The sequence below is a fragment of the Mirounga leonina genome, unplaced genomic scaffold, assembly GCF_011800145.1.
Source record: "Mirounga leonina isolate KUSES-001 unplaced genomic scaffold, KU_Mleo_1.0 Mir_114, whole genome shotgun sequence".
In the NCBI taxonomy this organism is placed as follows: Eukaryota; Metazoa; Chordata; class Mammalia; order Carnivora; family Phocidae; genus Mirounga; species Mirounga leonina.
The window spans coordinates 1,830,833-1,854,566 of record NW_023270265.1 but is presented as its reverse complement, the minus strand read 5'-3'; the positions used below and the strand labels follow the sequence as shown (position 1 = coordinate 1,854,566).

General features: G+C 36.8%; 1 protein-coding gene across 5 annotated transcripts in view; it reads left to right on the top strand.

The window, feature by feature from the left end:
* CFAP70 (cilia and flagella associated protein 70) overlaps positions 1-23,734 on the top strand; it is a 122,145-nt gene that overhangs the window by 44,037 nt on the left and 54,374 nt on the right. For all 5 annotated transcript variants that reach the window (XM_035021391.1, XM_035021384.1, XM_035021388.1 and 2 more), the window contains 5 exons: positions 2,083-2,182; positions 4,224-4,358; positions 16,950-17,120; positions 17,305-17,385; positions 18,939-19,030. In XM_035021391.1, coding sequence (XP_034877282.1) covers positions 2,083-2,182; positions 4,224-4,358; positions 16,950-17,120; positions 17,305-17,385; positions 18,939-19,030 — 579 coding nt within the window. The remainder of the gene's footprint in view (positions 1-2,082; positions 2,183-4,223; positions 4,359-16,949; positions 17,121-17,304; positions 17,386-18,938; positions 19,031-23,734) is intronic.

The window sequence follows — 23,734 nt, the reverse complement described above, 5'->3', positions numbered from 1 at the left end:
TATTTTGTTAAGGATACATTATTGCTATTATTACTTTGAACAGTTATCTATTTGATCAGTTAAAAATAAGAAAAATTTCCATCTCTTTCTTTACATTTCCATCTCCCTATTACATTATCTGCAGGTTGTCTGCTTTTTCCATTAGAGTTCTTAACATACTAATCATAGTTATTTTAAATTCCCTATATGATCATTTCAAAATATGTGTCATATCTGAGTCTAGTTCTTGTGTTGTGTCTGTTTTGTATTTTTTTCTTGCCTTTTACTATTCCTTGTAATTTTTTTATTGAAAGTTGGACATTATGTTTTGGGTAATAAGAAGTGAGGTGATTAGGGTTTTTAGTGTGAAGTTTTCTGTTAATCTGGCTAGGAGCTGGGCTGTGTTTAGTGTTTGCTATATATGTAGGTGCTAGAGGCTTCAGTTTCCTTTTTTGCTCTTCCCCTGTTGTGTTTGGGTTTGCCTAAGAACTTTTCTTAGGTAGGGTCTATGTTTTGCAGTCTCTCTGTTATAATCCACTGTTACTATACTGGAACCCTGTTGATATGGTGGGAAGGTGTTGGGAAGGGGAAGTGTTTTATAATCCTTTGGTTAAAACTCAGTATTTTAATGGATTGACTCCCTGGGCTGTGACCTTCAGAAGTGTTTAACAACATTTTTTACTTATTATGTGAGACAGGAAGGCTAGACAGAGCTGGAGTTGTCTAATCGCCCTTCCCCTGGGTCAGATAAGGCTCTGATAAAGTAGTTTCCCTTAAAGAGTAGGCTTTTTTTTTTAGTACTTTTTTCTTTTTTTTAAGATTTTATTTATTCATTTGAGACACAGAGATACAGAGACAGAGAGAGAGAGAGCATGAGCAGGGGGAGAGACAGAGGGAGAGGGAGAAGCTAGCTCCCCGCTGAGCCAGGAGCCCAATGTGGGGCTCCATACCAGGACGCTGGGATCATGACCCGACCTGAAGGCAGACGCTTAACATCTGAGCCACCCAGGCACCCCAAGAGTAGGCTTTTGTTATGGATAACACTCCAGGCATATTTCAAAATGGTTACTTTTCCCTTCTTTCTGCCTAAGAGGATTTTTCTCATATCTTCACCATGAATATTTGATGGGGCCCCTTGCTTTAAAACCATAAAACTATGGGGCTCTTGTAAGACTGGGCTTCCAGCAGTCTATAACTTTGGCTAATCCAGCCTCCAGCAATTTGTCAAAATTACCATTAAAGTATTTCCACCAGTTACTGGCTTTGTTACTTTTTCCTACCTGTAAGCTGATCTCAGCCGTGATTCTCTATACTTCCGTGTATCTCCAAATTTCAGGGTGGTAATTGGCCCCACGAACTTAATCCTTAGATGGATCTAAGAAAGGTCATTGATTTTTCAGTTTGATTGGGGTTTTTTTGTTGTTGTTTTTGTTCTAAGAACAGGAGCAACAACTTCTAAACACTTTACGTGTCAGAGCTGACACTGTAAGTCCTACTTTATTTCCACAGGAGAAATAACTATATGTTATACTATTTGCATACTTGTGTGATTATTTCTTTAGAATAAATCACTAGAAGTGGAATTTCTGGGTCAAAGATTATGACCATTTTAAGGCTTTTGCTTCATATTGCCAAAAAAAAAAAAAAAGTATAGTTTCCCTCTGCTAGCAGTATAGTAGAATTATTTTGGAATTTATAGATTTGGAAAGGTTTAAAAAACCCACCTACCTAATAAAAATATTTATATATGTGTGCCTATTCCATTACTTTTTTAAAGAGTTATTCATTTTGAGAGAGAGGGAGAGAAAGAGAGTGAGGGGGCGCGGAGGGGGGAGGGGGAGGGACAGAGGGAGCAGCAGAAGAGAGAGTCTCCCAAGCAGGCTCCACACTGAGCCCTGAGCCCCATGTGGGGCTCATTCGTGGAGGGATCAGTCCCAGAAGCCCAAGATCAGGACCTGAGCCCAAACCAAGAGTTGGTTGCCTAGCTGACTGCACTACCCAGGCACCCCTCCATTACTTTTTAAAGGAGAAGAATACTTCCCTTTAAATTACACTAACCTCATTTTTGTAAATAATGTTAATGGACTGATTTTTGATTTGCAGTTTTCAGAAGCGAATTGCTGATTGTCGATTTTGGCCTGTAGAGATCACAAGAGTTCCTCTGACTACTGCACCCAAAGGGAAAGCTGCAAAATTTGATAAGGTTAATTTGTTTGCTTAAAAATATTTATATAAGAAATGTCTGGTTAGACCCAACCTTTTATTTTTTTATTTTTTTAAAAGATTTTATTTATTTATTTGACAGAGAGAGACACAGTGAGAGAGGGAACACAAGCAGGGGGAGCAGGAGAGGGAGAAGCAGGCTTCCCACGGAGCAGGGAGCCCGATGCAGGGCTTGATCCCAGGACCCTGGAATCATGACCTGAGCCAAAGGCAGACGCTTAATGACTGAGCCACCCAGGCGTCCCTAGACCCAACCTTTTATTCTGCTTCTAATTCTGATACCAACGGAGTGTGTGAACTGATGTGCCTGCTCTCTAGAGTGACCAACTTAACCTGATTTGCCAAGTAGTTTCCTGGTGTTAGCACTGAAAATCTCATGTCCCAGGAAACTCTCCTGTCCCTGGCAAATCAAGATAACTGGTCACCCTAGCTCCCCACTGTCCACTAAAAATTGTTTAGACTTTATTCCCAGATATCCTATTTCCCTTTAGCTCTTTATTATAGTTTTACCATCAATAAAACCACACAAAATAGCCATTTTTATAGGGCACAGTAGTTAAATATTGGCGATATGGTTCAACCTAATGCATTTTCCTGAATTTCTTTTAGACATCCTACTTATAATGTTTTAGTCTGCTAATTAGAGTAATAGAATTCATTGATGTACATTATTCTGAAAAGAGCTAGTTTTGTGAGCCTAGAACATGTTCTCTATTATTTTATTTGTGCATGTCTGGTCTTTTCTGCTTGTTCATAAATTCTTTGAGGGTAGGAATCCTGTCATAGACTGCTTTGTGTCCTCCACAGCACCTAGCATGATTCATGGTATACCACAGATACTTAACAAGTACCTAAATTATTTTATTGACTTTTAAAATAGAGTTTTTTGCATAATAAAAATACTACTACTAGTAATCACTTCTCCCTTTGTAATATATAATGTACATTGGCTAACTTTCCTTAACAACACAATATTATTACATGAACATAGGACTTTTTTTTTTTTAATTTTATTTATTTATTTGCGAGAGAGAACGAGAGACAGAGAGCACGAGAGGGAGGAGGGTCAGAGGGAGAAGCAGACCCCCCGCCGAGCAGGGAGCCGGATGCGGGACTCGATCCCGGGACTCCTGAGCGGAAGGCAGTCGCCCAACTGACTGAGCCACCCAGGCGCCCCGAACATAGGACTTTTTAATCTAATTTCTAATTATTATAATATGTGAAATAAAAAGATTATTTTTAATCTTGTGGGGATTAAATGTAATTTCTTTCGTTAAATTGATTTTTTCCCCTATTAAAGTTTTCTATGGCAAACCATACATCCATTAAAAATTATGTTGTTATATTAATTAACATGTTACTCATCTTTGTAATGGGAGTTTAGATGAAATTAGAGATGGAAAATACGTGATGGGAGACTACCATTCATTCTTGTCATCCATGGCAGATATTACTGATTAATCAAAACACTCTTTCTTTCTGAACTCAGATAAAGATACAGAATCTTTCTCAGTACAGTACTCTGAAACAAATCCACCAATTTATTGGAATTTAGGCATAAGTTAAAGTCTATTTGTCATCACTGGTCTGGAGGATTTGTAAGGTCCCTTTCACTCATAAAAATCTATAAATTAAAGCTAAAAGTCACAGCTTCTGATTCTTTTCCATTGTTGTTTTTATTTTACAGAGCTTCACTTTTTCCTTAGAAGCAACATGGTGAAATTGACTTTTTGGTTGAATACATATATTATCAATTAATTTGAGTATGTGTTGATCTAACTACTGTCTTTACTATTCATTAACACTGTTTATATGCATTATTTCAGTGATCATGGTATTATTAAACCCATTTTGAATATAAAGAAATGTAGATCCAAAATATCTATGTAACTGACCCAAAGCCAAAGTTAAGTAGCATAGCTAATTCCTAAAGCCAGGTCTTTGAATGACTAAGTCAGAGCTCCATACCTTATGCTACATTGCTCTATAGCACTAACAGCTCTCTGGTTTTAATCCTTTAGGCTGATGATGAAAGTCAGCTTTCATTTCATGGTGTGGCTTATGTTAATATGGTCCCATTGCTGTATCCAGGTGTGAAGAGAATTCGGGGAGCTTTTCATGTTTACCCTTACCTAGACAGTACAGTCTATGAAAAGGTAAGAAAAAATTATATAGAAGGTATTATCCTAATTTATCCTTTATGTATGTGTTTATTTACATCTTTAGCATACACATCTTTGCAATTGAAATTTGGAACCAGTTGGTATACTAGGATGTTAAATATAGCACCTTGCAGTCATTCTGTCATTGAACTTTAAAAACTTGAGGATAATGAAAAGTCCAAAACTGGAAACAACCTAAATCTCCATCAACCGGTGAACAGAAAAACAAATTTTGTTGTATATCTATATAATGAAATACTACTCAGTAGTAAAAAAAGGAATGAACTATTGATACATGCAACATGGATGAATCTCAAATGCATTATGCTAAATGAAAGAAGCCAGATAAAACAGAGTACAGAATGTATGATTCCATTTAAATAGATTCTAGGAAAATAGTCTGTAGTGACATAAAGCAGACCAGTGGTTGCTTGGGAACAGGAATAGAGCAAAGGAGGGATTATAAAAGAATGTGAGGAAAGTATTAGGGATGAGGGAAATGTTGGTTATCTTGACTGTGGTGATGGTTTCACATTTGTATACATGTGTCAAAATTCATCAAATTGTATACTTTAAGTATGTAGTTTATTATATTTCAATTTTACTCAATAAAGTCAGATACACAATCTTTAGGAAATGAAAGAAGTCTAGTGTGTTAAGTATGTAAAAACTTAAATCCATGAGCTGATTAATGAGCTACAATATGGTTCTTTCCATTTTCAGGTGTTAAAATGTTAAAATCATCTATCTTTTTACCTATCTATATGTCTACATATAAATAGAGAATATATATATATATTTCCCCCAAGCAAAAAGTCAGTTTTACCATGTTGTTTCTTAGGAGAAAATGAGTCTTTATAATAAACATAACAATAATAAAAAAAACATTAGTCTTTCATCATTATTAAGACAGCTATTTTTCAATAATAGAGTCATGAAAAACCTATCATCTATTTACAAACCAGCTAAGTAGTAAATTCTTTCTATATAAGTATCCTTTAATCAAAAATCACACTTATAAGGAGGTATCTTAAGGAAATAATTTGATAGGATCAAAAACTCCATATTCATAAAAACTTTTTGGGATCTATAATAGTAAAAACTAAAAATAAGTTTAAATGTCTAATAATAAAGGTTTAGTAAATTATTATAAATAAAAATGATAAATTTGTGTCCATTAAATTGTTAATGTTTTATAAATAGTTAAATGGACAAAAAGAATGCCAAAATGTTACATATAGCATAGATCAAAATAAATTCCGAAAGAGTTTATTAGAATAGTTAAATGTGAAGAATATGAAAGTTGAAGTGGCTATTAATTAAAAGATACGAATTCTGGGAAGACTGTCTAGGCTTCAAAGCAATGAAAGATATAAAAGATTTAGATTACTGAGGCGCCTGGGTGGCTCAGTCGTTAAGCGTCTGCCTTTGGCTCAGGTTCTGATCCCAGGACTCTGGGATCGAGCCCCACATCGGGGTCCCTGCTCCACGGGGAAGCCTGCTTCTTCCTCTCCTACTCCCCCTGCTTGTGTTCCCTCTCTCGCTATGTCTCTGTCAAATAAATAAATAAAATCTTAAAAAAAAAAAAAGATTTAGATTACTAAAAAGTGAATAGCTTCTATATGTAGAAGAAGCCATCATAAACAAAATTACAATGTAACAGAAAAACTGGGGGGAATATTTGGATACATATCTGAAAGATGGCTATTATTCCTAAAATATAAACTAATCAAGCTTTATAAATATAAAATAAATATAAACAAGAAATGAAATGTCAAAAACTGGAAACAACCTAAATCTCCATCAACTGGTGAACAGAAAAACAAATTTTGTTGTATATCTATATAATGAAATACTACTCAATAGTAAAAAAGGAATGAACTATTGATACATGCAACAAAATGAAAGTTTTTAAGGTTCCTCAAGTTTTTAAGGTTCAATGACAGAATGACTGCAAGGTGCTATATTTAACATCCTAGTATACCAAAATATAAACTTTATCAAACTAATAAGAAAAACACACCAATTTTTTTTTAAAGGGCAAAGTACATGAAATAGCAGATCACAAAAGAAGAAATGTCAATGGCGAATAAATAAAAGAAGAAATGTTTGGCCTTATCTATAATCAAAAAATTACAAATTAAAATAATAATAAAATATCATTTTACCTGTAAAATTAGACAATTCTTTAAAGTATGATAATGGGGGTGCCTGGGTGGCTCAGTTGTTAAGCATCTGACTTCAGCTCAGGTCATGATCCCAGGGTCCTGGGATCAAGCCCCGCATCAGGCTCTCTGCTTGGTGGGGAGCCTGCTTCTCCCTCTCCCACTCCCCCAGCTTGTGTTCCCTCTCTTGCTGTGTCTCTCTGTCAAATAAATAAATAAAACCTTTAAAAAATATATGATAATGCCCACTGGTGGCAAAGGTGTAGTAAAACAACAACTCTCATTCACTACTAGAAGTGTAAATTAGTACAAACTGAAAAAAAAAAATTGTCAGTATGTATTAAGAAGCTTAGAATACTTAAATCTTTTCCCATAGTATTCCTACTTCTAGGAAACTATTTTAAGGGAATAAGTAGAATTGTATCCAAATTTTACTACATGAAGATATTCTTAGGAATCTGAGGGAAACAGTATATCATCATTGAAAGGTTATAGGCCTTGATGTCAGTCAGCCTCTAGTTTGAATTCTGGAACTGCCATTCACTAGCTGGGTGACTTCAGGCAAATGACTAAGTTTCTCTCAACTTTAGTTTATTTGTCAATAAAATGAAGACAATGCTCATTTCCTAGAGTTGTTTTACATATTAAATGAGGTAAAATATGTAAAGCACTATGGGGAATAGTTGACACACAGACATCTTTGTTACTTTTATTATATCCATATGGTTGGAGAATATTGTGCATATATTAAAAATTATCCTTATGAAAATTTTAAAAACATGAGAGGATGTATGTGATAGTCTATTAAATAAAAAATCAGGATATAAAATTATATTCAATGTGATCACAACTTTTAAAAAATATATAATCATAATTTTAAATATATATGGAAAATATTAGAGAGAAAATCTTTTTGTCTATGTCTGAGTGAGGAGCTTGTCAAATTTTCTATCCACCAACCCCCAAAAGCAACTATAAAGCTGGACAAATTGACAAAAAATCATTTCAGCACTCTGGAAATTGACCAAAGGCATCAACAAACCGAGAAGTATTAATCATGAAAAACTATGAAGTTTGAGGCATACTTGCTTAGGGCTGCTCCTAAAACTTACCTAAGCTCTTCCCTACTCCACTCCTTCAGCTTAATCAGTGCAGTGATTCTGCTGCCACAGAAGCTTCACACAATTTGGAGCAGTGGTTTGAGGACCTATGCCCAGTGATGTTGTTGGTTGAAATGGATATCTTGTGGAGAGCAACCAACATAATTGTAATCAGAGTCCCAGGAGGGAAGAGAGAGAGTAAGAGACAGAAATGATACATGAAGAAATAATGTCTGGAAATGACCCATTTTTTTAAATTAACATACAATGTATTATTTTTTTCTGGGGTACAGGTCTGTGATTCATCAGTCTTACACAATTCACAGCACTCACCATAGCACATACCCTCCCCAGTGTCCATCACCCAGCCACCCCAGCCCTCCCACCCCCCACCACTCCAGCAACCCTCAGTTTGCTTCCTGAGATTAAGAGTCTCTTATGGTTTGTCTCCCTCTCTGGTTTTGTCTTGTTTCATTTTTCCTTCCCTTCCCCTATGATCCTCTGCCTTGTTTCTCAAATTCTACATACTAGTGAGATCATATGATAATTGTCTTTCTCTGATTGACTTATTTTGCTTAGCATAATACCCTCTAGTTCCATCCACGTCATTGCAAATGGCAAGATTTCTTTTTTTTTGGATGGCGCATAATATTCCATTGTATATATATATACCACATCTTTTTTATCCATTCATCTGTTAATGGACATCTAGGCTCTTTCCATAGTTTGGCTATTGTGGACAATGCTGCTATAAACATTGGGGTGCAGGTGCCCCTTCGGATCACTACATCTGTATGTTTAGGGTAAATACCCAGTAGCGCAATTGCTCGGTCGTAGGGTAGCTCTATTTTCAACTTTTTGAGCAACCTCCATACTGTTTTCCTGAGTGGCTGCACCAGCTTGCATTCCCACCAACAGTGTAGGAGGGTTCCCCATTCTCCGCATCCTTGCCAAAATCTGTCATTTCCTGACTTGTTAATTTTAGCCATTCTGACGGGTGTGAGGTGGTATCTCATTGAGGTTTTGATTTGTATTTCCCTGATGCTGAGTGATGTTGAGCACTTTTTCATGTGTCTGTTGGCCATTTGGATGTCTTCTTTGGAAAAATGTCTGTTCATGTCTTCTGCCCATTTCTTGATTGGATTCTTTGTTCTTTGAGTGTTGAGTTTGATAAGTTCTTTGTAGATTTTGGATACTAGCCCTTTATCTGATATGTCATTTGCAAATATCTTCTCCCATTCTGTCGATTGTCTCTTGGTTTTGTTGACTGTTTCCTTTGCTGTGCAAAACCTTTTTATCTTGATGAAGTCCCAATAGTTCATTTTTGCCCTTGCTTCCCTTGCCTTTGGCAATGTTTCTAGGAAGAAGTTTCTGCGGCTGAGGTCGAAGAGGTTGCTGCCTGTGTTCTCCTCAAGGATTTTGATGGATTCCTGTCTCACATTTAGGTTTTTCATCCATTTTGAGTCTATTTTTGTGTGTGGTGTAAGGAAATGGTCCAATTTCATTCTTCTGCATGTGGCTGTCCAATTTTCCCAACACCATTTGTTGAAGAGACTGTCTTTTTTCCATTGGACATTCTTTCCTGCTTTGTCAAAGATTAGTTGACCATAGAGTTGAGGGTCCATTTCTGGGCTCTCTATTCTGTTCCATTGATCTATGTGTCTGTTTTTGTGGCAGTATCATACTGTCTTGATGATGACAGCTTTGGGGTGTTTTTTTTGGGTTTTTTGTTTTTAATTTTTTATTGTTATGTTAATCACCATACATTACATTATTAGTTTTTGATGTAGTGTTCCATGATTCATTGTTTGTGCATAACACCCAGTGCTCCATGCAGAACATGCCTCTTTAATACCCATCACCAGGCTAACCCATCCTCCCACCCCCCTCCCCTCTAGAACCCTCAGTTTGTTTTTCAGAGTGCATCGTCTCTCATGGTTCGTCTCAACCTCCGATTTCCCCACCCTTCATTCTTCCCCTCCTGCTATCTTCTTTTTTTTTTTTTTTCTTAACATATATTGCATTATTTGTTTCAGAGGTACAGATCTGTGATTCAACAGTCTTGCACAATTCACAGCACTCACCATAGCACATGCCCTCCCCAATGTCTATCACCCAGCCACCCCATCCCTCCCACCCCACCCCCCACTCCAGCAACCCTCAGTTTGTTTCCTGAGATTAAGAATTCCTCATATCAGTGAGGTCATATGATACATGTCTTTCTCTAATTGACTTATTTCGCTGATGATGACAGCTTTGTAATAGAGCTTGAAGTCCGGAATTGTGATGCCACCAGCTTTGCTTATCTTTTTCAACATTCCTCTGGCTATTCGGGGTCTTTTCTGGTTCCACACAAATTTTAGGATTATTTGTTCCATTTCTTTGAAAAAAGTTGATGGTATTTTGATAGGGATTGCTTTAAATGTGTAGATTGCTCTGGGTAGCATTGACGTTTTCACAATATTTGTTCTTCCAATCCATGAGCATGGAATGTTTTTCCATTTCTTTGTGTCTTCCTCAATTTCTTTCATGAGTGTTCTATAGTTCTGAGTACAGATTCTTTGCCTCTTTGGTTAGATTTATTCCTAGGTATGTTATGGTGTTGGGTGCAATTGTAAATGGGATCGACTCCTAAATTTCTCTTTCTTCTGTCTTGTTGTTGGTGTATAGACATGCAACTGATTTTTGTGCATTGATTTTATATCCTGCCACTTTACTAAATTCCTGTATGAGTTCCAGCAGTTTTGGGGTGGAGTCTTTTGGGTTTTCCACATAAAGTATCATATCATCTGCAAAGTGAGAGTTTGACTTCTTCTTCACCGATTCGGATGCCTTTTATTTCTTTTTGTTGTCTGATTGCTGAGGCTAGGACTTCTAGTACTATGTTGAATAGCAGTGGTGATAGTGGACATTCCTGCCGTGTTCCTGACCTTAGGGGAAAAGCTCTCAGTTTTTCCCCATTGAGAATGATATTCATTGTGGGTTTTTCATAGGTAGATTTTATGATATTGAGGTATGTACCCTCTATCCCTACTCTATGAAGGGTTTTAATCAAAAAAGGATGCTGTACTTTGTCAAATGCTTTTTCATCTATTGAGAGGATCATATGGTTCTTGTTTTTTCTTTTATTAATATATTGTATCACATTGATTGATTTGCAGATGTTAAACCAACATGCAGCCCAGGAATAAATCCCACTTGGTCATGGTGAATAATCCTTTTAATGTACTGTTGGATCCTGTTGGCTAGTATTTTGGTGAGAATTTTTGCATCCATGTTCATCAGGGATATTGGTCTGTAATTCTCCTTTTTGGTGGGGTCTTTGTCTGGTTTTGGGATCAAGGTAGTGCTGGCCTCATAAAATGAGGTTGGAAGGTTTCCTTCCATTTCTATTTTTTGGAACAGTTTCAGAAGAATAGGTATTAATTCTTCTTTAAATGTTTGGTAGAATTCCCCTGGGAAGCCATCTGGCCCTGGGCTCTTGTTTGTTGGGAGATTTTTATTACTGCTTCAATTTCCTTACTGGTTATGGGTCTGTTCAGGTTTTCTATTTCTTCCTGGTTCAGTTTTGGTAGTTTATATGTATCTAGGAATGCATCCATTTCTTCCAGATTGTCTAATTTGCTGCCATATAGTTGCTCATAATATGTTCTTATAATTGTTTGTATTTCTTTGGTGTTGGTTGTGATTTCTCCTCTTTCATCCATGATTTTGTTTATTTGGGTCATTTCTCTTTTCTTTTTGATGAGTCTGGCCAGGGGTTTATCAATCTTGTTAATTCTTTCAAAGAAGCAGCTCCTAGTTTCGTTGATCTCTTCTACTGTTCTTTGGTTTCTATTTCATTGATTTCTGCTCTGATCTTTATTATTTCTCTTCTCCTGCTGGGTTTAGGCTTTATTTGCTGTTCTTTCTCCAGCTCCTTTAGGTATAGGGTTAGGTTGTGTATTTGAGACCTTTCTAGTTTCTTGAGAAAGGCTTATATTGCTATATACTTTCCTTTAGGACTGCCTTTGCTGCATCCCAAAGATTTTGTTTTTTCATTTTCATTTGTTTCCATGAATTTTTAAAATTCTTCTTTAATTTCCTGTTTGACCCATTCATTCTTCAGTAGGATGTTCTTTAGCCTCCATGTATTTGAGTTCTTTCCGACTTTCCTCTTGTGATTGAGTTCTAGTTTCAAAGCATTGTGGTCTGAAAATATGCAGGGAATGATCCCAATCTTTTGGTACTGGTTGAGACCTGATTTGTTACCCAGGATGTGATCTATTCTGGAGAATGTTCCATGTGCACTAGAGAAGAATGTGCTATAATTTGCTCCAATATACCTTTTGCCCCCCTCTCTCTTTCTTCTTCTTCTGGGATCCCAATTATTCTAATATTGTTTTGTCTTATGGTATCACTTATCTCTCAAATTCTCCCCTCGTGATCCAGTAGTTGTTTATCTCTGTTTCTCAGCTTCTTTATTCTCCATCATTTGGTCTTCTAGATCACAATCTCTCTTCTGCCTCATTAATCCTAGCAGTTAGAGCCTCCATTTTTTATTGCACCTCATTAATAGCCTTTTTGATTTTGACTTGGTTAGATTTTAGTTCTTTTATTTCTCCAGAAAGGGATTCTCTAGTAGCTTCTATGCTTTTTCAAGCCCAGCTAGTATCTTTATAATCGTCATTCTGAACTCTAGTTCCAACATCTTATTAATGTCCATATTGATTAGGTCGCTGGCAGTTGGTACTGACTCTTGTTCTTTTTTTTTTTTTGAGGTGAGTTTTTCCATCTTATCATTTTGTCCAGAGAAGAATAGATGAATGAGAGAACAAAATGCTAACAGGGTAACAACGACCCCAGAAAAATATACACTATAAACACATCAGAAGAGACCTGAAACCGGGGGGAAAAGAAAGAAAGAAAGAAAAAAAAAGAATATGATCAGGATGGTGAATAGAACAGAGCCACACACTAGATTTTGAGTGTTTTTTTGTCTGTTAGGAGAAACTGCCTCCCAAAAATTTAAAGAAAGAAAAACATATATATACAAAAATAAGGGTAAATATGATGAAGGGATGGAATATGACTGTAAAGATGAAAAATAAAAAAGATTTTAAAAAAGCAATTGATAAGATAAGAAATTGGTTGAAAACAGAAAGAAGAAGAAAAAAAAGGAGAGAATGTGATCAGTTGGGAGACTAGAACAAAGCCATACATTGGATTTAGGGTATATTTTGGTCTGTTAGAAGAAACTGTATACCAAAATTTAAAGAAAGAAAAACATATATATATATATGGTTAAATACAATGAGGGGATAGAATATGACTGTAAAAATGAAAACTAAAAAAGATTTTTAAGGGGCATCTGGGTGGCTTGGTCATTAAGTGTCTGCATTCGGCTCAGGTCACGATCCCAGGGTCCTGGGATCGAGCCCTGCATTGGGCTTCCTGCTCCATGGGAAGCCTGCTTCTCCCTCCCCTGCTCCCCCTGCTTATGTTCCCTCTCATGCTGTCTCTCTCTCTGTCAAATAAATAAAATCTTTTTAAAAAAATTTTAAAAGGAATTGATAAGATGTTGGTTGAAAAAGGAAAGAAGAAAAATTTTTAAAAAAAGAAATAGAAAAAGAAAAAATAAAGAAAAATTCAAAAATTAACTTTGAAAGACTAAATAATCATGGGAAAAAAGCCATGAATTCTATGTGCTGTATTCCCCTAGCACTGGAGTTTTACAGTTCTCTTTGATCACTAAACTGGATCTTGGCTGGATGTTCTTGCTGATCTTCTGGGGGAGGGGCCTGTTGCAGTGATTCTCAAATGTCTTTGCCCGAGGTGGAATTGCACCACCCTTGTCAGGGGCCAGGCTAAGTAATCTGCTTGGGTTTGCTCTCGGTAGCTTTTGTTCCCCGAAAGTTTTCTGTACAGCTTTGGAGGATGAGAATGAAAATGGAGGCTTCCCAATCTCTGGCCCCAGAGGAGCCAAGAACTCAGGGCCCCACTCCTGAGTGAGCCCCCAGAGAAAAGCAGTCAGTTACTCCTGTCTCCCTGGTCTCTGGCCGCACTCCGAGCTCACCTAGCCTGTGACCAAACGTTTCTATCTCTGGCACCCGACCCTGTTTGGAGTCTCCAAACCCAACAGATTCCTGCGGTGCACTCCCGTGCTGCTCTTCCTGGGGGAAGAAGGGGAGACTCCCCCAATCTGCCACTTGTTGGGTGCCTGCTCAAAGAGCAGGGGCCCGACTGTGTCACAGATCACGGTTTATGGCAACCCCAAGCTGCGAGCCCACTCCTTGGCTCCTGGGAGCTCTGCCACACTCAGTCACCCCTGGTCTTTCTGTGACCCCGAGGGTCCTGAGACCACACTGTCCCAGTGAGGGTTCCACACCCACCCCCCCACCCCTTGCTTAGCCACTGGAGTGACATCCCTCAGTGGAGCAGACTTCTAAAAGTTCCAATTTTGTGCTCTGCTGCTCTGTCACTTGCCAGTAGCCGGCTGACGGAGGCTCCCTCCCCTGCCCCCCACCCCCGGGGTCTATCTTCCCATGTTATCACCTGAGATTCACTTCTCTGCATGTCCTACCTTCCAGAAAGTGGTCACTTTTCTGTTCATAGAATTGCTACTATTCTTTTCTTCGATCCCCTGTTTAGTTTGTAGGTGTTCAGAATGGTTTGATAACTAGCTGAATTCCTGGGACCAGATGAAATTTAGGTCTTCTACTCCTCCACCATCTTGCTCCTCTCCCTCCTGGAAATGTCCCATGTTTGATGAATACATTAACCTACATATCCAAGAAGTTCAGAGAATCCCCAGTAGGATAAGCATACAAAGATCTACAATATAGATATCATAGTGAACTGTTAAAAGACAAAGAGAAAAATCATGAATTCAACAGGAGAAAAACAACTCATTGGTTATAGGGGAGCACCAATGTAGTTAACAGCTGATTTTTCTTCTGAAACAAAGGAATCCAGAAGGCAGTGGAATAATATATTCAAAGTGCTGAATGAAAACTCTAGCAATCAAAAATGAAGGCGAAATAAAGACATCCCAGGATAAACAGATATTGAAAGAATTTGTTACTAACTAACTTGTCTTGCAAGAAACACTAAAGGAAGTTCTTCAGCTGGAAAGGGTATGGCACCAATTGCTAACGTGAATGCTGGAAAGGATATGGCACCAATTGCTAACGTGAATCCACCAGAAGAAACAAAGAGCACTAAAAATGGTTAAATTTAAGTTAATATAAAAGATTTTAGAAATATATTTTTCACTTTTACTCTTAATTTCTTTGAAAGACATTATATAAAGCATTAATTATATTGCTGGGTTTATAACATATATAGATTTAATTTATATGATAACGATAGCATAAAGGAGGGAGGATAGTATGGAACTACAGTGCACTAAAGTTTCTACATTATACCAGAATTAAGTTGCTATCAATGTGATATAGATTGTGATTAGTTAGGATGGCTAAGAAAATCATGTGTGTGTACATATGCATATACACAAATACATATGTGTGTGTGTGTGTGTGTGTATATATATATATATATATATAAACAGAGGAATTAAATGGGAGCATCACAAATATTTAACATAAAAGAAGGCACTTAAAGGAACAGCAGAGGAACAAAAAAGACAAGATATGTAGAAAGCAAATAGCAAAATGGCAAACATACATGTAAATACTTCAACAATAACTTTATATGTAAGTAGCATTAAACACCCCAATGAAAGGTTAGAGATTACAAGACCAGATTTTAAAAAATCAAGATTCAATATAATTCTGTGTAAAAACAGACACACTTAGATTCAGATACACATAAATTGTAAAAAGATGGAAAAGATATACCATGCAAATGGAAAATGTAACAGCTGAGTGGCTATATTTATATCAGACAAAAGAAACTTCAAGGAAGTATTACTGGGGCACCTGGGTGGCTCAGTCGTTAAGTGTCTGCCTTCGGCTCAGGTCATGATCCCAGGGTCCTGGGATTGAGCCCCGCGTCAGGCTCCCTGCTCAGCAGGGAGTCTGCTTCTCCCTCTCCCATTCCCCCTGCTTGTATTTCCTCTCTCGCTGTGTCTCTCTCTGTCAAATAAATAAATAAAATCTTTAAAAAAAAAAAAAAAAGGAAGTATTACTAACAACATAAAGTGGCATGTCAGAATGATTAAAGGGTCAACTAATTAGGAAGATAGAATTTACAAAGTATTGTATATAATAAATATATACATTATAAATGTATACATACCTAACAACAGAACCTCATAGTACTTGAAGCAAAATCCAACAGAACTGAAAGGAGAAATAGGTAATCTGAGTGTAACATTTAGAAATTTCAATATTCCGATCTCAATACTTGGTAGAAAAATTATACAGAAAATCTATGTTAAACACTAACTTAGCATACAACCCAGAAAATCATTTTTAGGAACTTACCCAAGAGAACTGAAAACCTGCATTTACACAAAGACATGTATGTGAATATTTATAGTATATCAGTGAAACTATCACTGTAATCAAGATAATGTACATATCCATTACCTGCCCCCCCACCAAAGTTTTCTTGTCTCCCCTATTATCCTCTCATACCTCTGACCACTCTTCCCCCTCTTTGTTTTTTGGTCTGGCTTCTTTCACTCAGCATAAATTGTATTTAGATTTTACCCATGTTGTTTAATTAAAAAATTGTTATGAGATTTTTTTCCCAGTCATTTACCTAAAGTTTGAATTTCCTTATACAAAGTTTTTAGTTTGAACTTTAAACCTGCCTTATTTTTCCAATTATACTTGATAAGCCAGTAGTAATTAGATAATATTTCTTATGCAGTAATAATCTGAAATTGTGTATCAAAGATTAAAAGCTTTCTGGGAATAAGAGTTATGAAACACCAAAATCAGGCAAGGTTGAAAGGTTTCCTCATAATAATTTAAGATTTTATTTATTTGTCAGAGAGAGAGCGCACAAGCAGGGGAAGCGGCAGGCAGAGGGAGAAGCAGGTTCCCCGCTGAGCAAGGAGCCCAATATGGGACTCATTCCCAGGACCCTGGGATCATGACCTGAGCTGAAAGCAGATGCATAGTGGTCTGAGCTACCCAGGCGTCCCACCTCATAATAATTTAAATAATAGGGTAGGCAGCTAACTTTCTATGATGGTTTTACCTATTCGACAAGTATGGCAATCAATAAAGTTTTTCATTTCCCCTATCTCCCTCTGATTCTACAATGTTGAGATTACTAGAAAACTGAATGATGTTAAAGAATAATATGTTTCTTTCAAATCTGTCTCATTTGCCTGTGATTCATTGAATTTTTTTGTTGTTTCTTTTCAGACCAAATGTTTATTTAGCTTGTTCCGGGACACTGGCCATCATTTGATTCAGAATAATAAAATAGGAGGAATTAATTCTCCATTGTCTAAACCTGTTGTTTCTAAGAACCTGAAGGAAGAGAAAACAGTCAAAGAAAAGGATATGGAAGGAAGGCTTAGGCCTGGGGATTTGGTAGGTTGTTTAGAAGGTGATGATTTTGCTAGTTTTGTTACATTCCAGAGGCTTGCACTGATTTCTTATCTGGCATATTGCATCAGTTTCGTTTGCATTTTGTTGCAACATAAAGATCATTGTTCCTAACATTGTGAACACCATGTAAGAATTCAGTTTTTGAGGTGTGTTCATTTTCTTTCAGCAAGCACCTAGTATAAAATCTCAGAGCTCAGATACTCCTTTGGAAGTTGAACCCTCTCTAAGCCACAATCCAGAAGGACAGGTAACTATGCATAAAGAGTTGGAAAATTGAGTATGATATTGTGAAAAATGCTCATTATCTTAGTTACCGTCCCATATTTGCCATGACTAGCTTATGACTTTGGGTAAATCTCTTTGTCTTGTTGAGACTCTCTAAAATGAGCAGGTAGTACCAAATTAGCTTTAAGGTCCTTTCTAACATTACAAGTTTATGTCTTTTATTAATTCTCCTATATTATGCACTAGGAGGAATGCAAAGATTTATGATCTGCAGCATTTACTCATGTGCGTTCAGGACACTCAGTAGTCTGGTGGGTGAAACAGATCGGTAACTAACCATAATACAGAATTTTGATGAGTGCTGTAATAGAGGTACAAATAAAAGGGCTGTGAGGGCTCAGAGAAGACAGATTAATCACTCCTAGGATGGGGCAGTCTCAGAAGCCTACATGGAAGAGGTGGCATCTGTGCTAAGTAGTGAAAGATTAAGAGAACAATTTGCCAGATGAAGATGAGGGAGTAGGCATTTCAGGGCCAGGGAATAACTCGAGTCAAGGCACAAAGAAGGTAGCAGAATTTGGAGTATATCAATTAATTTAGTGTATGGAGTAGAGAAATGAAAAGAAAGGAGAGATTCTAGAAGGAGGTGAGAAAGGAGAGGCTGCACTGAGTTGTAGAAAGGCTTGTTGTTGAAAGCCTTGCTAAAAAGTTTGGTCTTCATTATATAGGTGATGAGGGACTCTTGAGCTTCATCTGGGAGACTCACATGAAAGGTTTTTAAGTTATGTGGAAATAAGACCTTATATGTATTTTAGGGCAGAACTCTTGCAAGGATGTGAAAAAGAGAAGGAAATTCGGGAGGGGGCTTCAAATATCAGTTTATAGGTTTTTATTATAATACAGATGAGTGTTAGTGCCAGTTTGATTTAGAGAAGATGTTGTAGTAAAGAAAGAAACTTGAAGAGGCAATATCTGGAATTGGGAAGTTTGAGGGTGCTGAGGAAGAACAGGTAAAGATAACTCAGGTTTCAAGCCTTACCTTCTAGAAGGATGACAAAATCATTAAGAGAAAAGTCAAAAGAGAGGTCAATATAAGGGAAATGATAAGTTCAATTTGGGACATGTTGTATTTAGGATGCTGGCAAAATTCTGGGTAGAAATGTCCATCAGGCTGCAGTTGGTAGATGGTGATGTGGATGCTGTGAGTGGGAATATCAGAATGTTATGTGAATATTTCCACAGGACTTGGAAGGTGTGGTGGCAGAAAGAATAGCATTCACTTAAAACAGTTCCAAGAAAAGCATTGAACAAGTTAAACAGTGCTTCAGCTGAGATAAAAGTTTCCAAGAATAAAACTGAAATGCTTTTCTGCAAGAGATAACCACTGTTACTATTTTCTTTCCAGTTATTTTTCTATATTAAAAATATTTTGACAGTCAAGATCATGCTATATACATATAGTTGTATATGCAGTTTTCTTACTTGTATTGTGAATGTTATCTTATGTTACTAAAATTTGTTCATAAATATCTGTTTTTAATGAAAAGAATAAATTAGAGACAAATATCTTTACAGCAATATGTAGAAGCAGGGACATACATTGTGTTGGAGATTCAGCTGGACAGAGCCTTGGTTCCAAAGCGAATGCCAGAGGAGCTAGCCAGAAGGTATGTAGCAATGGTTCTTATACTTGTTTTACAAACACATTTTAGGTATAAATAAAAGGAATTCAGATTGTCCCCATAAATATAATTTTCCTAGGCTAAGTAGCAGAAAGTTTTCTGTTTTTTTTCCTCAGATGAAATTTCTTTTGTTACTGTTGTTTACTTATTACAAAAGCAGTATATGCTCATTATAAAAAAGATCAAGATTTGGAGAAAATTGATATCAGCAAGTATATAAAAACACTCAGATTTCTACTCACCCAGTGATAGCTACTTTAAAAAAACTGGTATTTATCCTTCTGGAGTTATTGTAAAGTTTCTATATTATGCACACACACCACAAACATACACACCCATGTCACATTTAAATAAATGTAATTTTTAAAAATGGTTTTTTTATTGTACCATAGTGCTTTGATTGTGTTTCTAGAAAATTATCCATTTCATCTAGGTTATCCACTTTGTTGATATATAATTGTTCATGATATTCTCTTATTATTCTTTTTATCTGTATAAAATGGGGAGTTATGTTCCTGCAGAGCCAGACAGGAGGCTTGATTTCACCACCCTGAGATTATGACCTGAGCCAAAATCAAGAGTCAGACACTGAACAAATTGAACCACCCAGGTGCTGCTGTCACAGATTATATTTTTATACATTTTTGTGCCTAATAGGAAAGATTTCTAACTATTATTTTATGCATTTACCTTCTAAAAACAAGTAAACAGGAGTTACAAACCAAAAGTACAATAATAATGGCTTTCATATTTACATTTAACAGTGTTCCTTATTTCTTCAGTTACCTTCCAGTTACTGACTAGTGTCCTTTCATTTCAGCCTGAAGGGCTCCCTTTAGCATTTCTTATAGATTAGATCTTACTAATAGACTCTTTGTTTATTTTGTTAAATTTTTTTTCATTCTTTTTTTTTTTTAAGATTTTTTATTTATTTATTTGACAGAGAGAGAGAGAGCGAGAGCAGGAACACAAGCAGGGGGAGTGGGAGAGGGAGAAGCAGGCTTCCTGCCTAACAGAGAGCCCAATGCGGGACTCAATCCCAGGACCCCAGGATCATGACCTGAGCCAAAGGCAGACGCTTAATGACTGAGCCACCCAGGCGCCCAATTTTTTCTTCATTCTTGAAGGGTAATTTGCTGTATATAGAGTTTTTGGTTGGCATTTTTTTTTCTTCCAAAACTTTAAATATGTTATCCTAGTACTTCCTGGCCTCTATGGCTTGTGTTAATCTTATTGCCATTATTGAAATTATCTGTTTATCTTATGTGACAAGTCACTCCTCTCACTGCTTTTTGAGCTTTTCTCTTGTCTTTGGTTTCTGACAATTTGACTACAATGTGTCTTAGTATAGATCTCTTCAAGTTTATTCTGCTTGGAAATTGTTATGCTTCTTGGATGTATAGATTCATGTCTTCCTGCCCTTTTCCTTCTCTCTTCTCCTTGCGGGATTCCCATAAGGTGTATGTTGGTCATAGAAATTGTGTATGTTGATGGTGTCCTACAGATTTTAGGCCCTGTTTACTTTTTTGTTTGTTTGTTTTTCTTTCTGTTCCTCAGATTAGGTAATTTCAGTTATCCTATCTTCAAGTTTGCTCATTCTTTCTTCTGCCTGACCAAATCTGTTGAATGCTCTAGTAATTTCCTTTCAGTTATTGTACTTTTCAACTACAGACATTCTATTTGGTTCTTTTAAAAATTTCTATCTCTTTACTGATATTCTATTCTTATTTTGTTTATACGCCATTTTCCTGATTTCTCTTACTCCTTTGTGGTTTCCTTTAACTCTTTGAGCACAGGTAGGTTGCTTTATTGCACATCTTTCTGTAGCAAGTCCAGTGTCTGGGCGTCTTCAGGGACAATTTCTATCAACTTAGTTTTTCTTCTGAAAGAGCATATTTTTATGTTTTATACATTTTGCAATTTTTTTGGTGTTGAAAACTGGACAGTTTGATATTATAAAGTGGGGGGTTTGGAAATCAGATTATCCCCTTCCCCAGGGTTTGCTGTTTTTTTTTTTTTTTTTTTAGATTTTATTTATTTATTTATTTGACAGAGAGAGACACAGAGAGAGAATGGGAACACAAGCAGGGGGACTGGGAGAGGGAGAAGCAGGCTTCCCGCAGAGCAGGGAGCCCAATGTGGGGCTCGATCCCAGAACCCTGAGATCATGACCTGAGCTGAAGGCAGACGCTCAACCGACTGAGCCACCCAGGCGCCCCTAGGGTTTGCTGTTCTTAATTGTTGAAGTTATACGTTGTGTTCAGCCAGTGTTTTGATTGAGATTTTCTTGAATCCCAGGATTTTAATATAATCAAACAAATAAACAAAAATAAAACAAAAAAATTTTTTTTTGTTTTTGCGGATGACTGCATGCTAGAGGATTTTTTTTTTTTTTTAAGATTTATTTATTTAGGGGTGCCTGGGTGGCTCACTCGTTAAGCATCTGCCTTCAGCTCAGGTCATGATCCCAGGGTCCTGGGATTGAGTCCCTCATCAGGCTCCCTGCTCAGCGGGAAGCCTGCTTCTCCCTCTCCCACTCCCCCTACTTATATTCCCTCTCTCACTGTCTCTCTGTCAAATAAATAAATAAAATCTTTTTAAAAATTATTTATTTATTTATTTTGAGAGAGAGAGCATGTGTGAGCAGGGGGAGGGAGGGGCACAGAGAGAGAGAAGCAGACTCCCTGCTGAGTGGGGAGCCTGAGGCAGGGCTCAATCCCATGACCCTGAGATCATGGAAGTTGCCTTCCAAAAAGTTTGCAGTTCCACAAGTGATGTATGAGCCAAAATCAAGAGTTGGACACTTAACTGACTGAGCTACCCAGGTGCCCCTGGAGCATTCTTTTAATGCTTAACTAGGCTGTTTATAATTCTGCCTCAGCCTTCACTTCCTGCTTGCACTGGGACTATAGATCAGTCAGTGGTGGAAGCTTAGGTTCTTCTCAGGTCTTTTCTGAACATATATCCTGTCCTGAGCATGTATGCAGCTTTCTAAATTCTTCTGTACAAGTACTTTTGAATACCCTAATTTCCCAAAGAAACTGGCTTTTCTTCCTAGGTCTTAGGTGGTTTGTCGTGTCTCAACCATAATCTTTTGTCCCACAGAGCTATGGGTTTTTGATAACCTTACAATGTTTTTGAGCAATGCACACCCACTGGTTTTCTACTGTGAATGGATTTCAAGATAGGAGAAACAGAATTGAGTGCTTTATGTCAGTCATTCAGGTAGACCCAGATAGGTTAGAACAAATGTAGTAACTTGTGAACAAGGTCTGCTCTGCTTCTCCAGAATCAGAGCCCAGTGTGCCACACTGGAAATGCAGGTTGCCATTTTCAATATTGCCACTGAGCTGGGAATGGGGTGAGGCAAGGGCAAGTAAAAATGCCACAAAGCTTCCCCACTATTATAGTTGCCTTTTTCTTGGTTTAGTATTCGTTTGGTTATCATAACTTTTGACTGTCTTTCACAGTTCAGGCAGAGTTGGTTCTGACAGTTTCTGATTGTTATTTTCAATGTTTCTACAAAGAGATGGGAGTTTAGAGTTTTTTTCTCTATCATTTTGCTGGTCTAGACTTTACCTTTTGGTGTGAGGAACACTATGCTCAGTACAGGATGAAAGGAAATGATAGCTTTTATCTTGGAAACTATTTATTATAGATATTTTTAAGGCTTGATAAATACCCCCAAGTTGCCTTCCAAAAAGTTTGCAGTTCCACAAGTGATGTATGAGCCTACTCTTTCTTCATACATTCACAACACAGTACTTTTTTATATTTTCTACTTTGGCAGGGGAAGAAAGTTTCTCATTTTAATTTAATTTTTTTCAAAGTTTCTCATTTTAATTTTAGTCCACATTGTAAATGTTTTAGTGAGAGTAAACATTTTTTCACATATTAGTCATTTGGAAGTCTTCTTTTGAAAATAACTTGCTTGTAGTGGTACATTTATCCTTTATACCAAAAAGTTTCAAAGCTTTTAAAAAACTTTACATTTAGTCCCTTTCCAAAAATAAGTTGGTAATATTTACTATAAATGATATATATAAAATAAAATTAATAATCTGGAAATAGAAAGTTAAAAACTCAAGCCATGGAAACAAAGAGGAAGAAAGTATTAAATGGAACTTTCATAAATAAGCATCAAATCTTAGTTGTTTAACAAAAAGGGAAGTACTATACATTTTGCAGCTCTAATCCTAAAGGAGGACCCATGCTAGTTCCAGACGAGATCAGATATCTTCCTGGCATTAATTTCTAAAACAGATTTCTCATTTGAGCTCTTACATAGGGAATACTGAGTGACAAAATAACAGCATGCTTAATGAAAGTTTTATAGCAAATGTAGGTGCAATTTTTAATAATTTTTTTATTGAAGTGTAATTGAAATTTAACATTATATTGGTTTCAGGTGTACAACATAATGATTCAATAGTTGTATACACTGTGAAATGATTACCACAATAAGTCCAGTTAATATCTGTCACCATACATAGTTATGCAAAAATTTTTTTCTTGTGATGGAGCTTTTAAGTTCTACTCTTTTAGCAACCTTCAAATATGCAATACAATATTTTTGTTTTGTTTTGTTTTTAAGTTTTATTTATTTTGTTTTTAGTAATCTCTATACCCAACATGGGGCTTGAACTCATGACCCTGAGATTGAGTCACGTACTCTTTCAACTGAGCCAG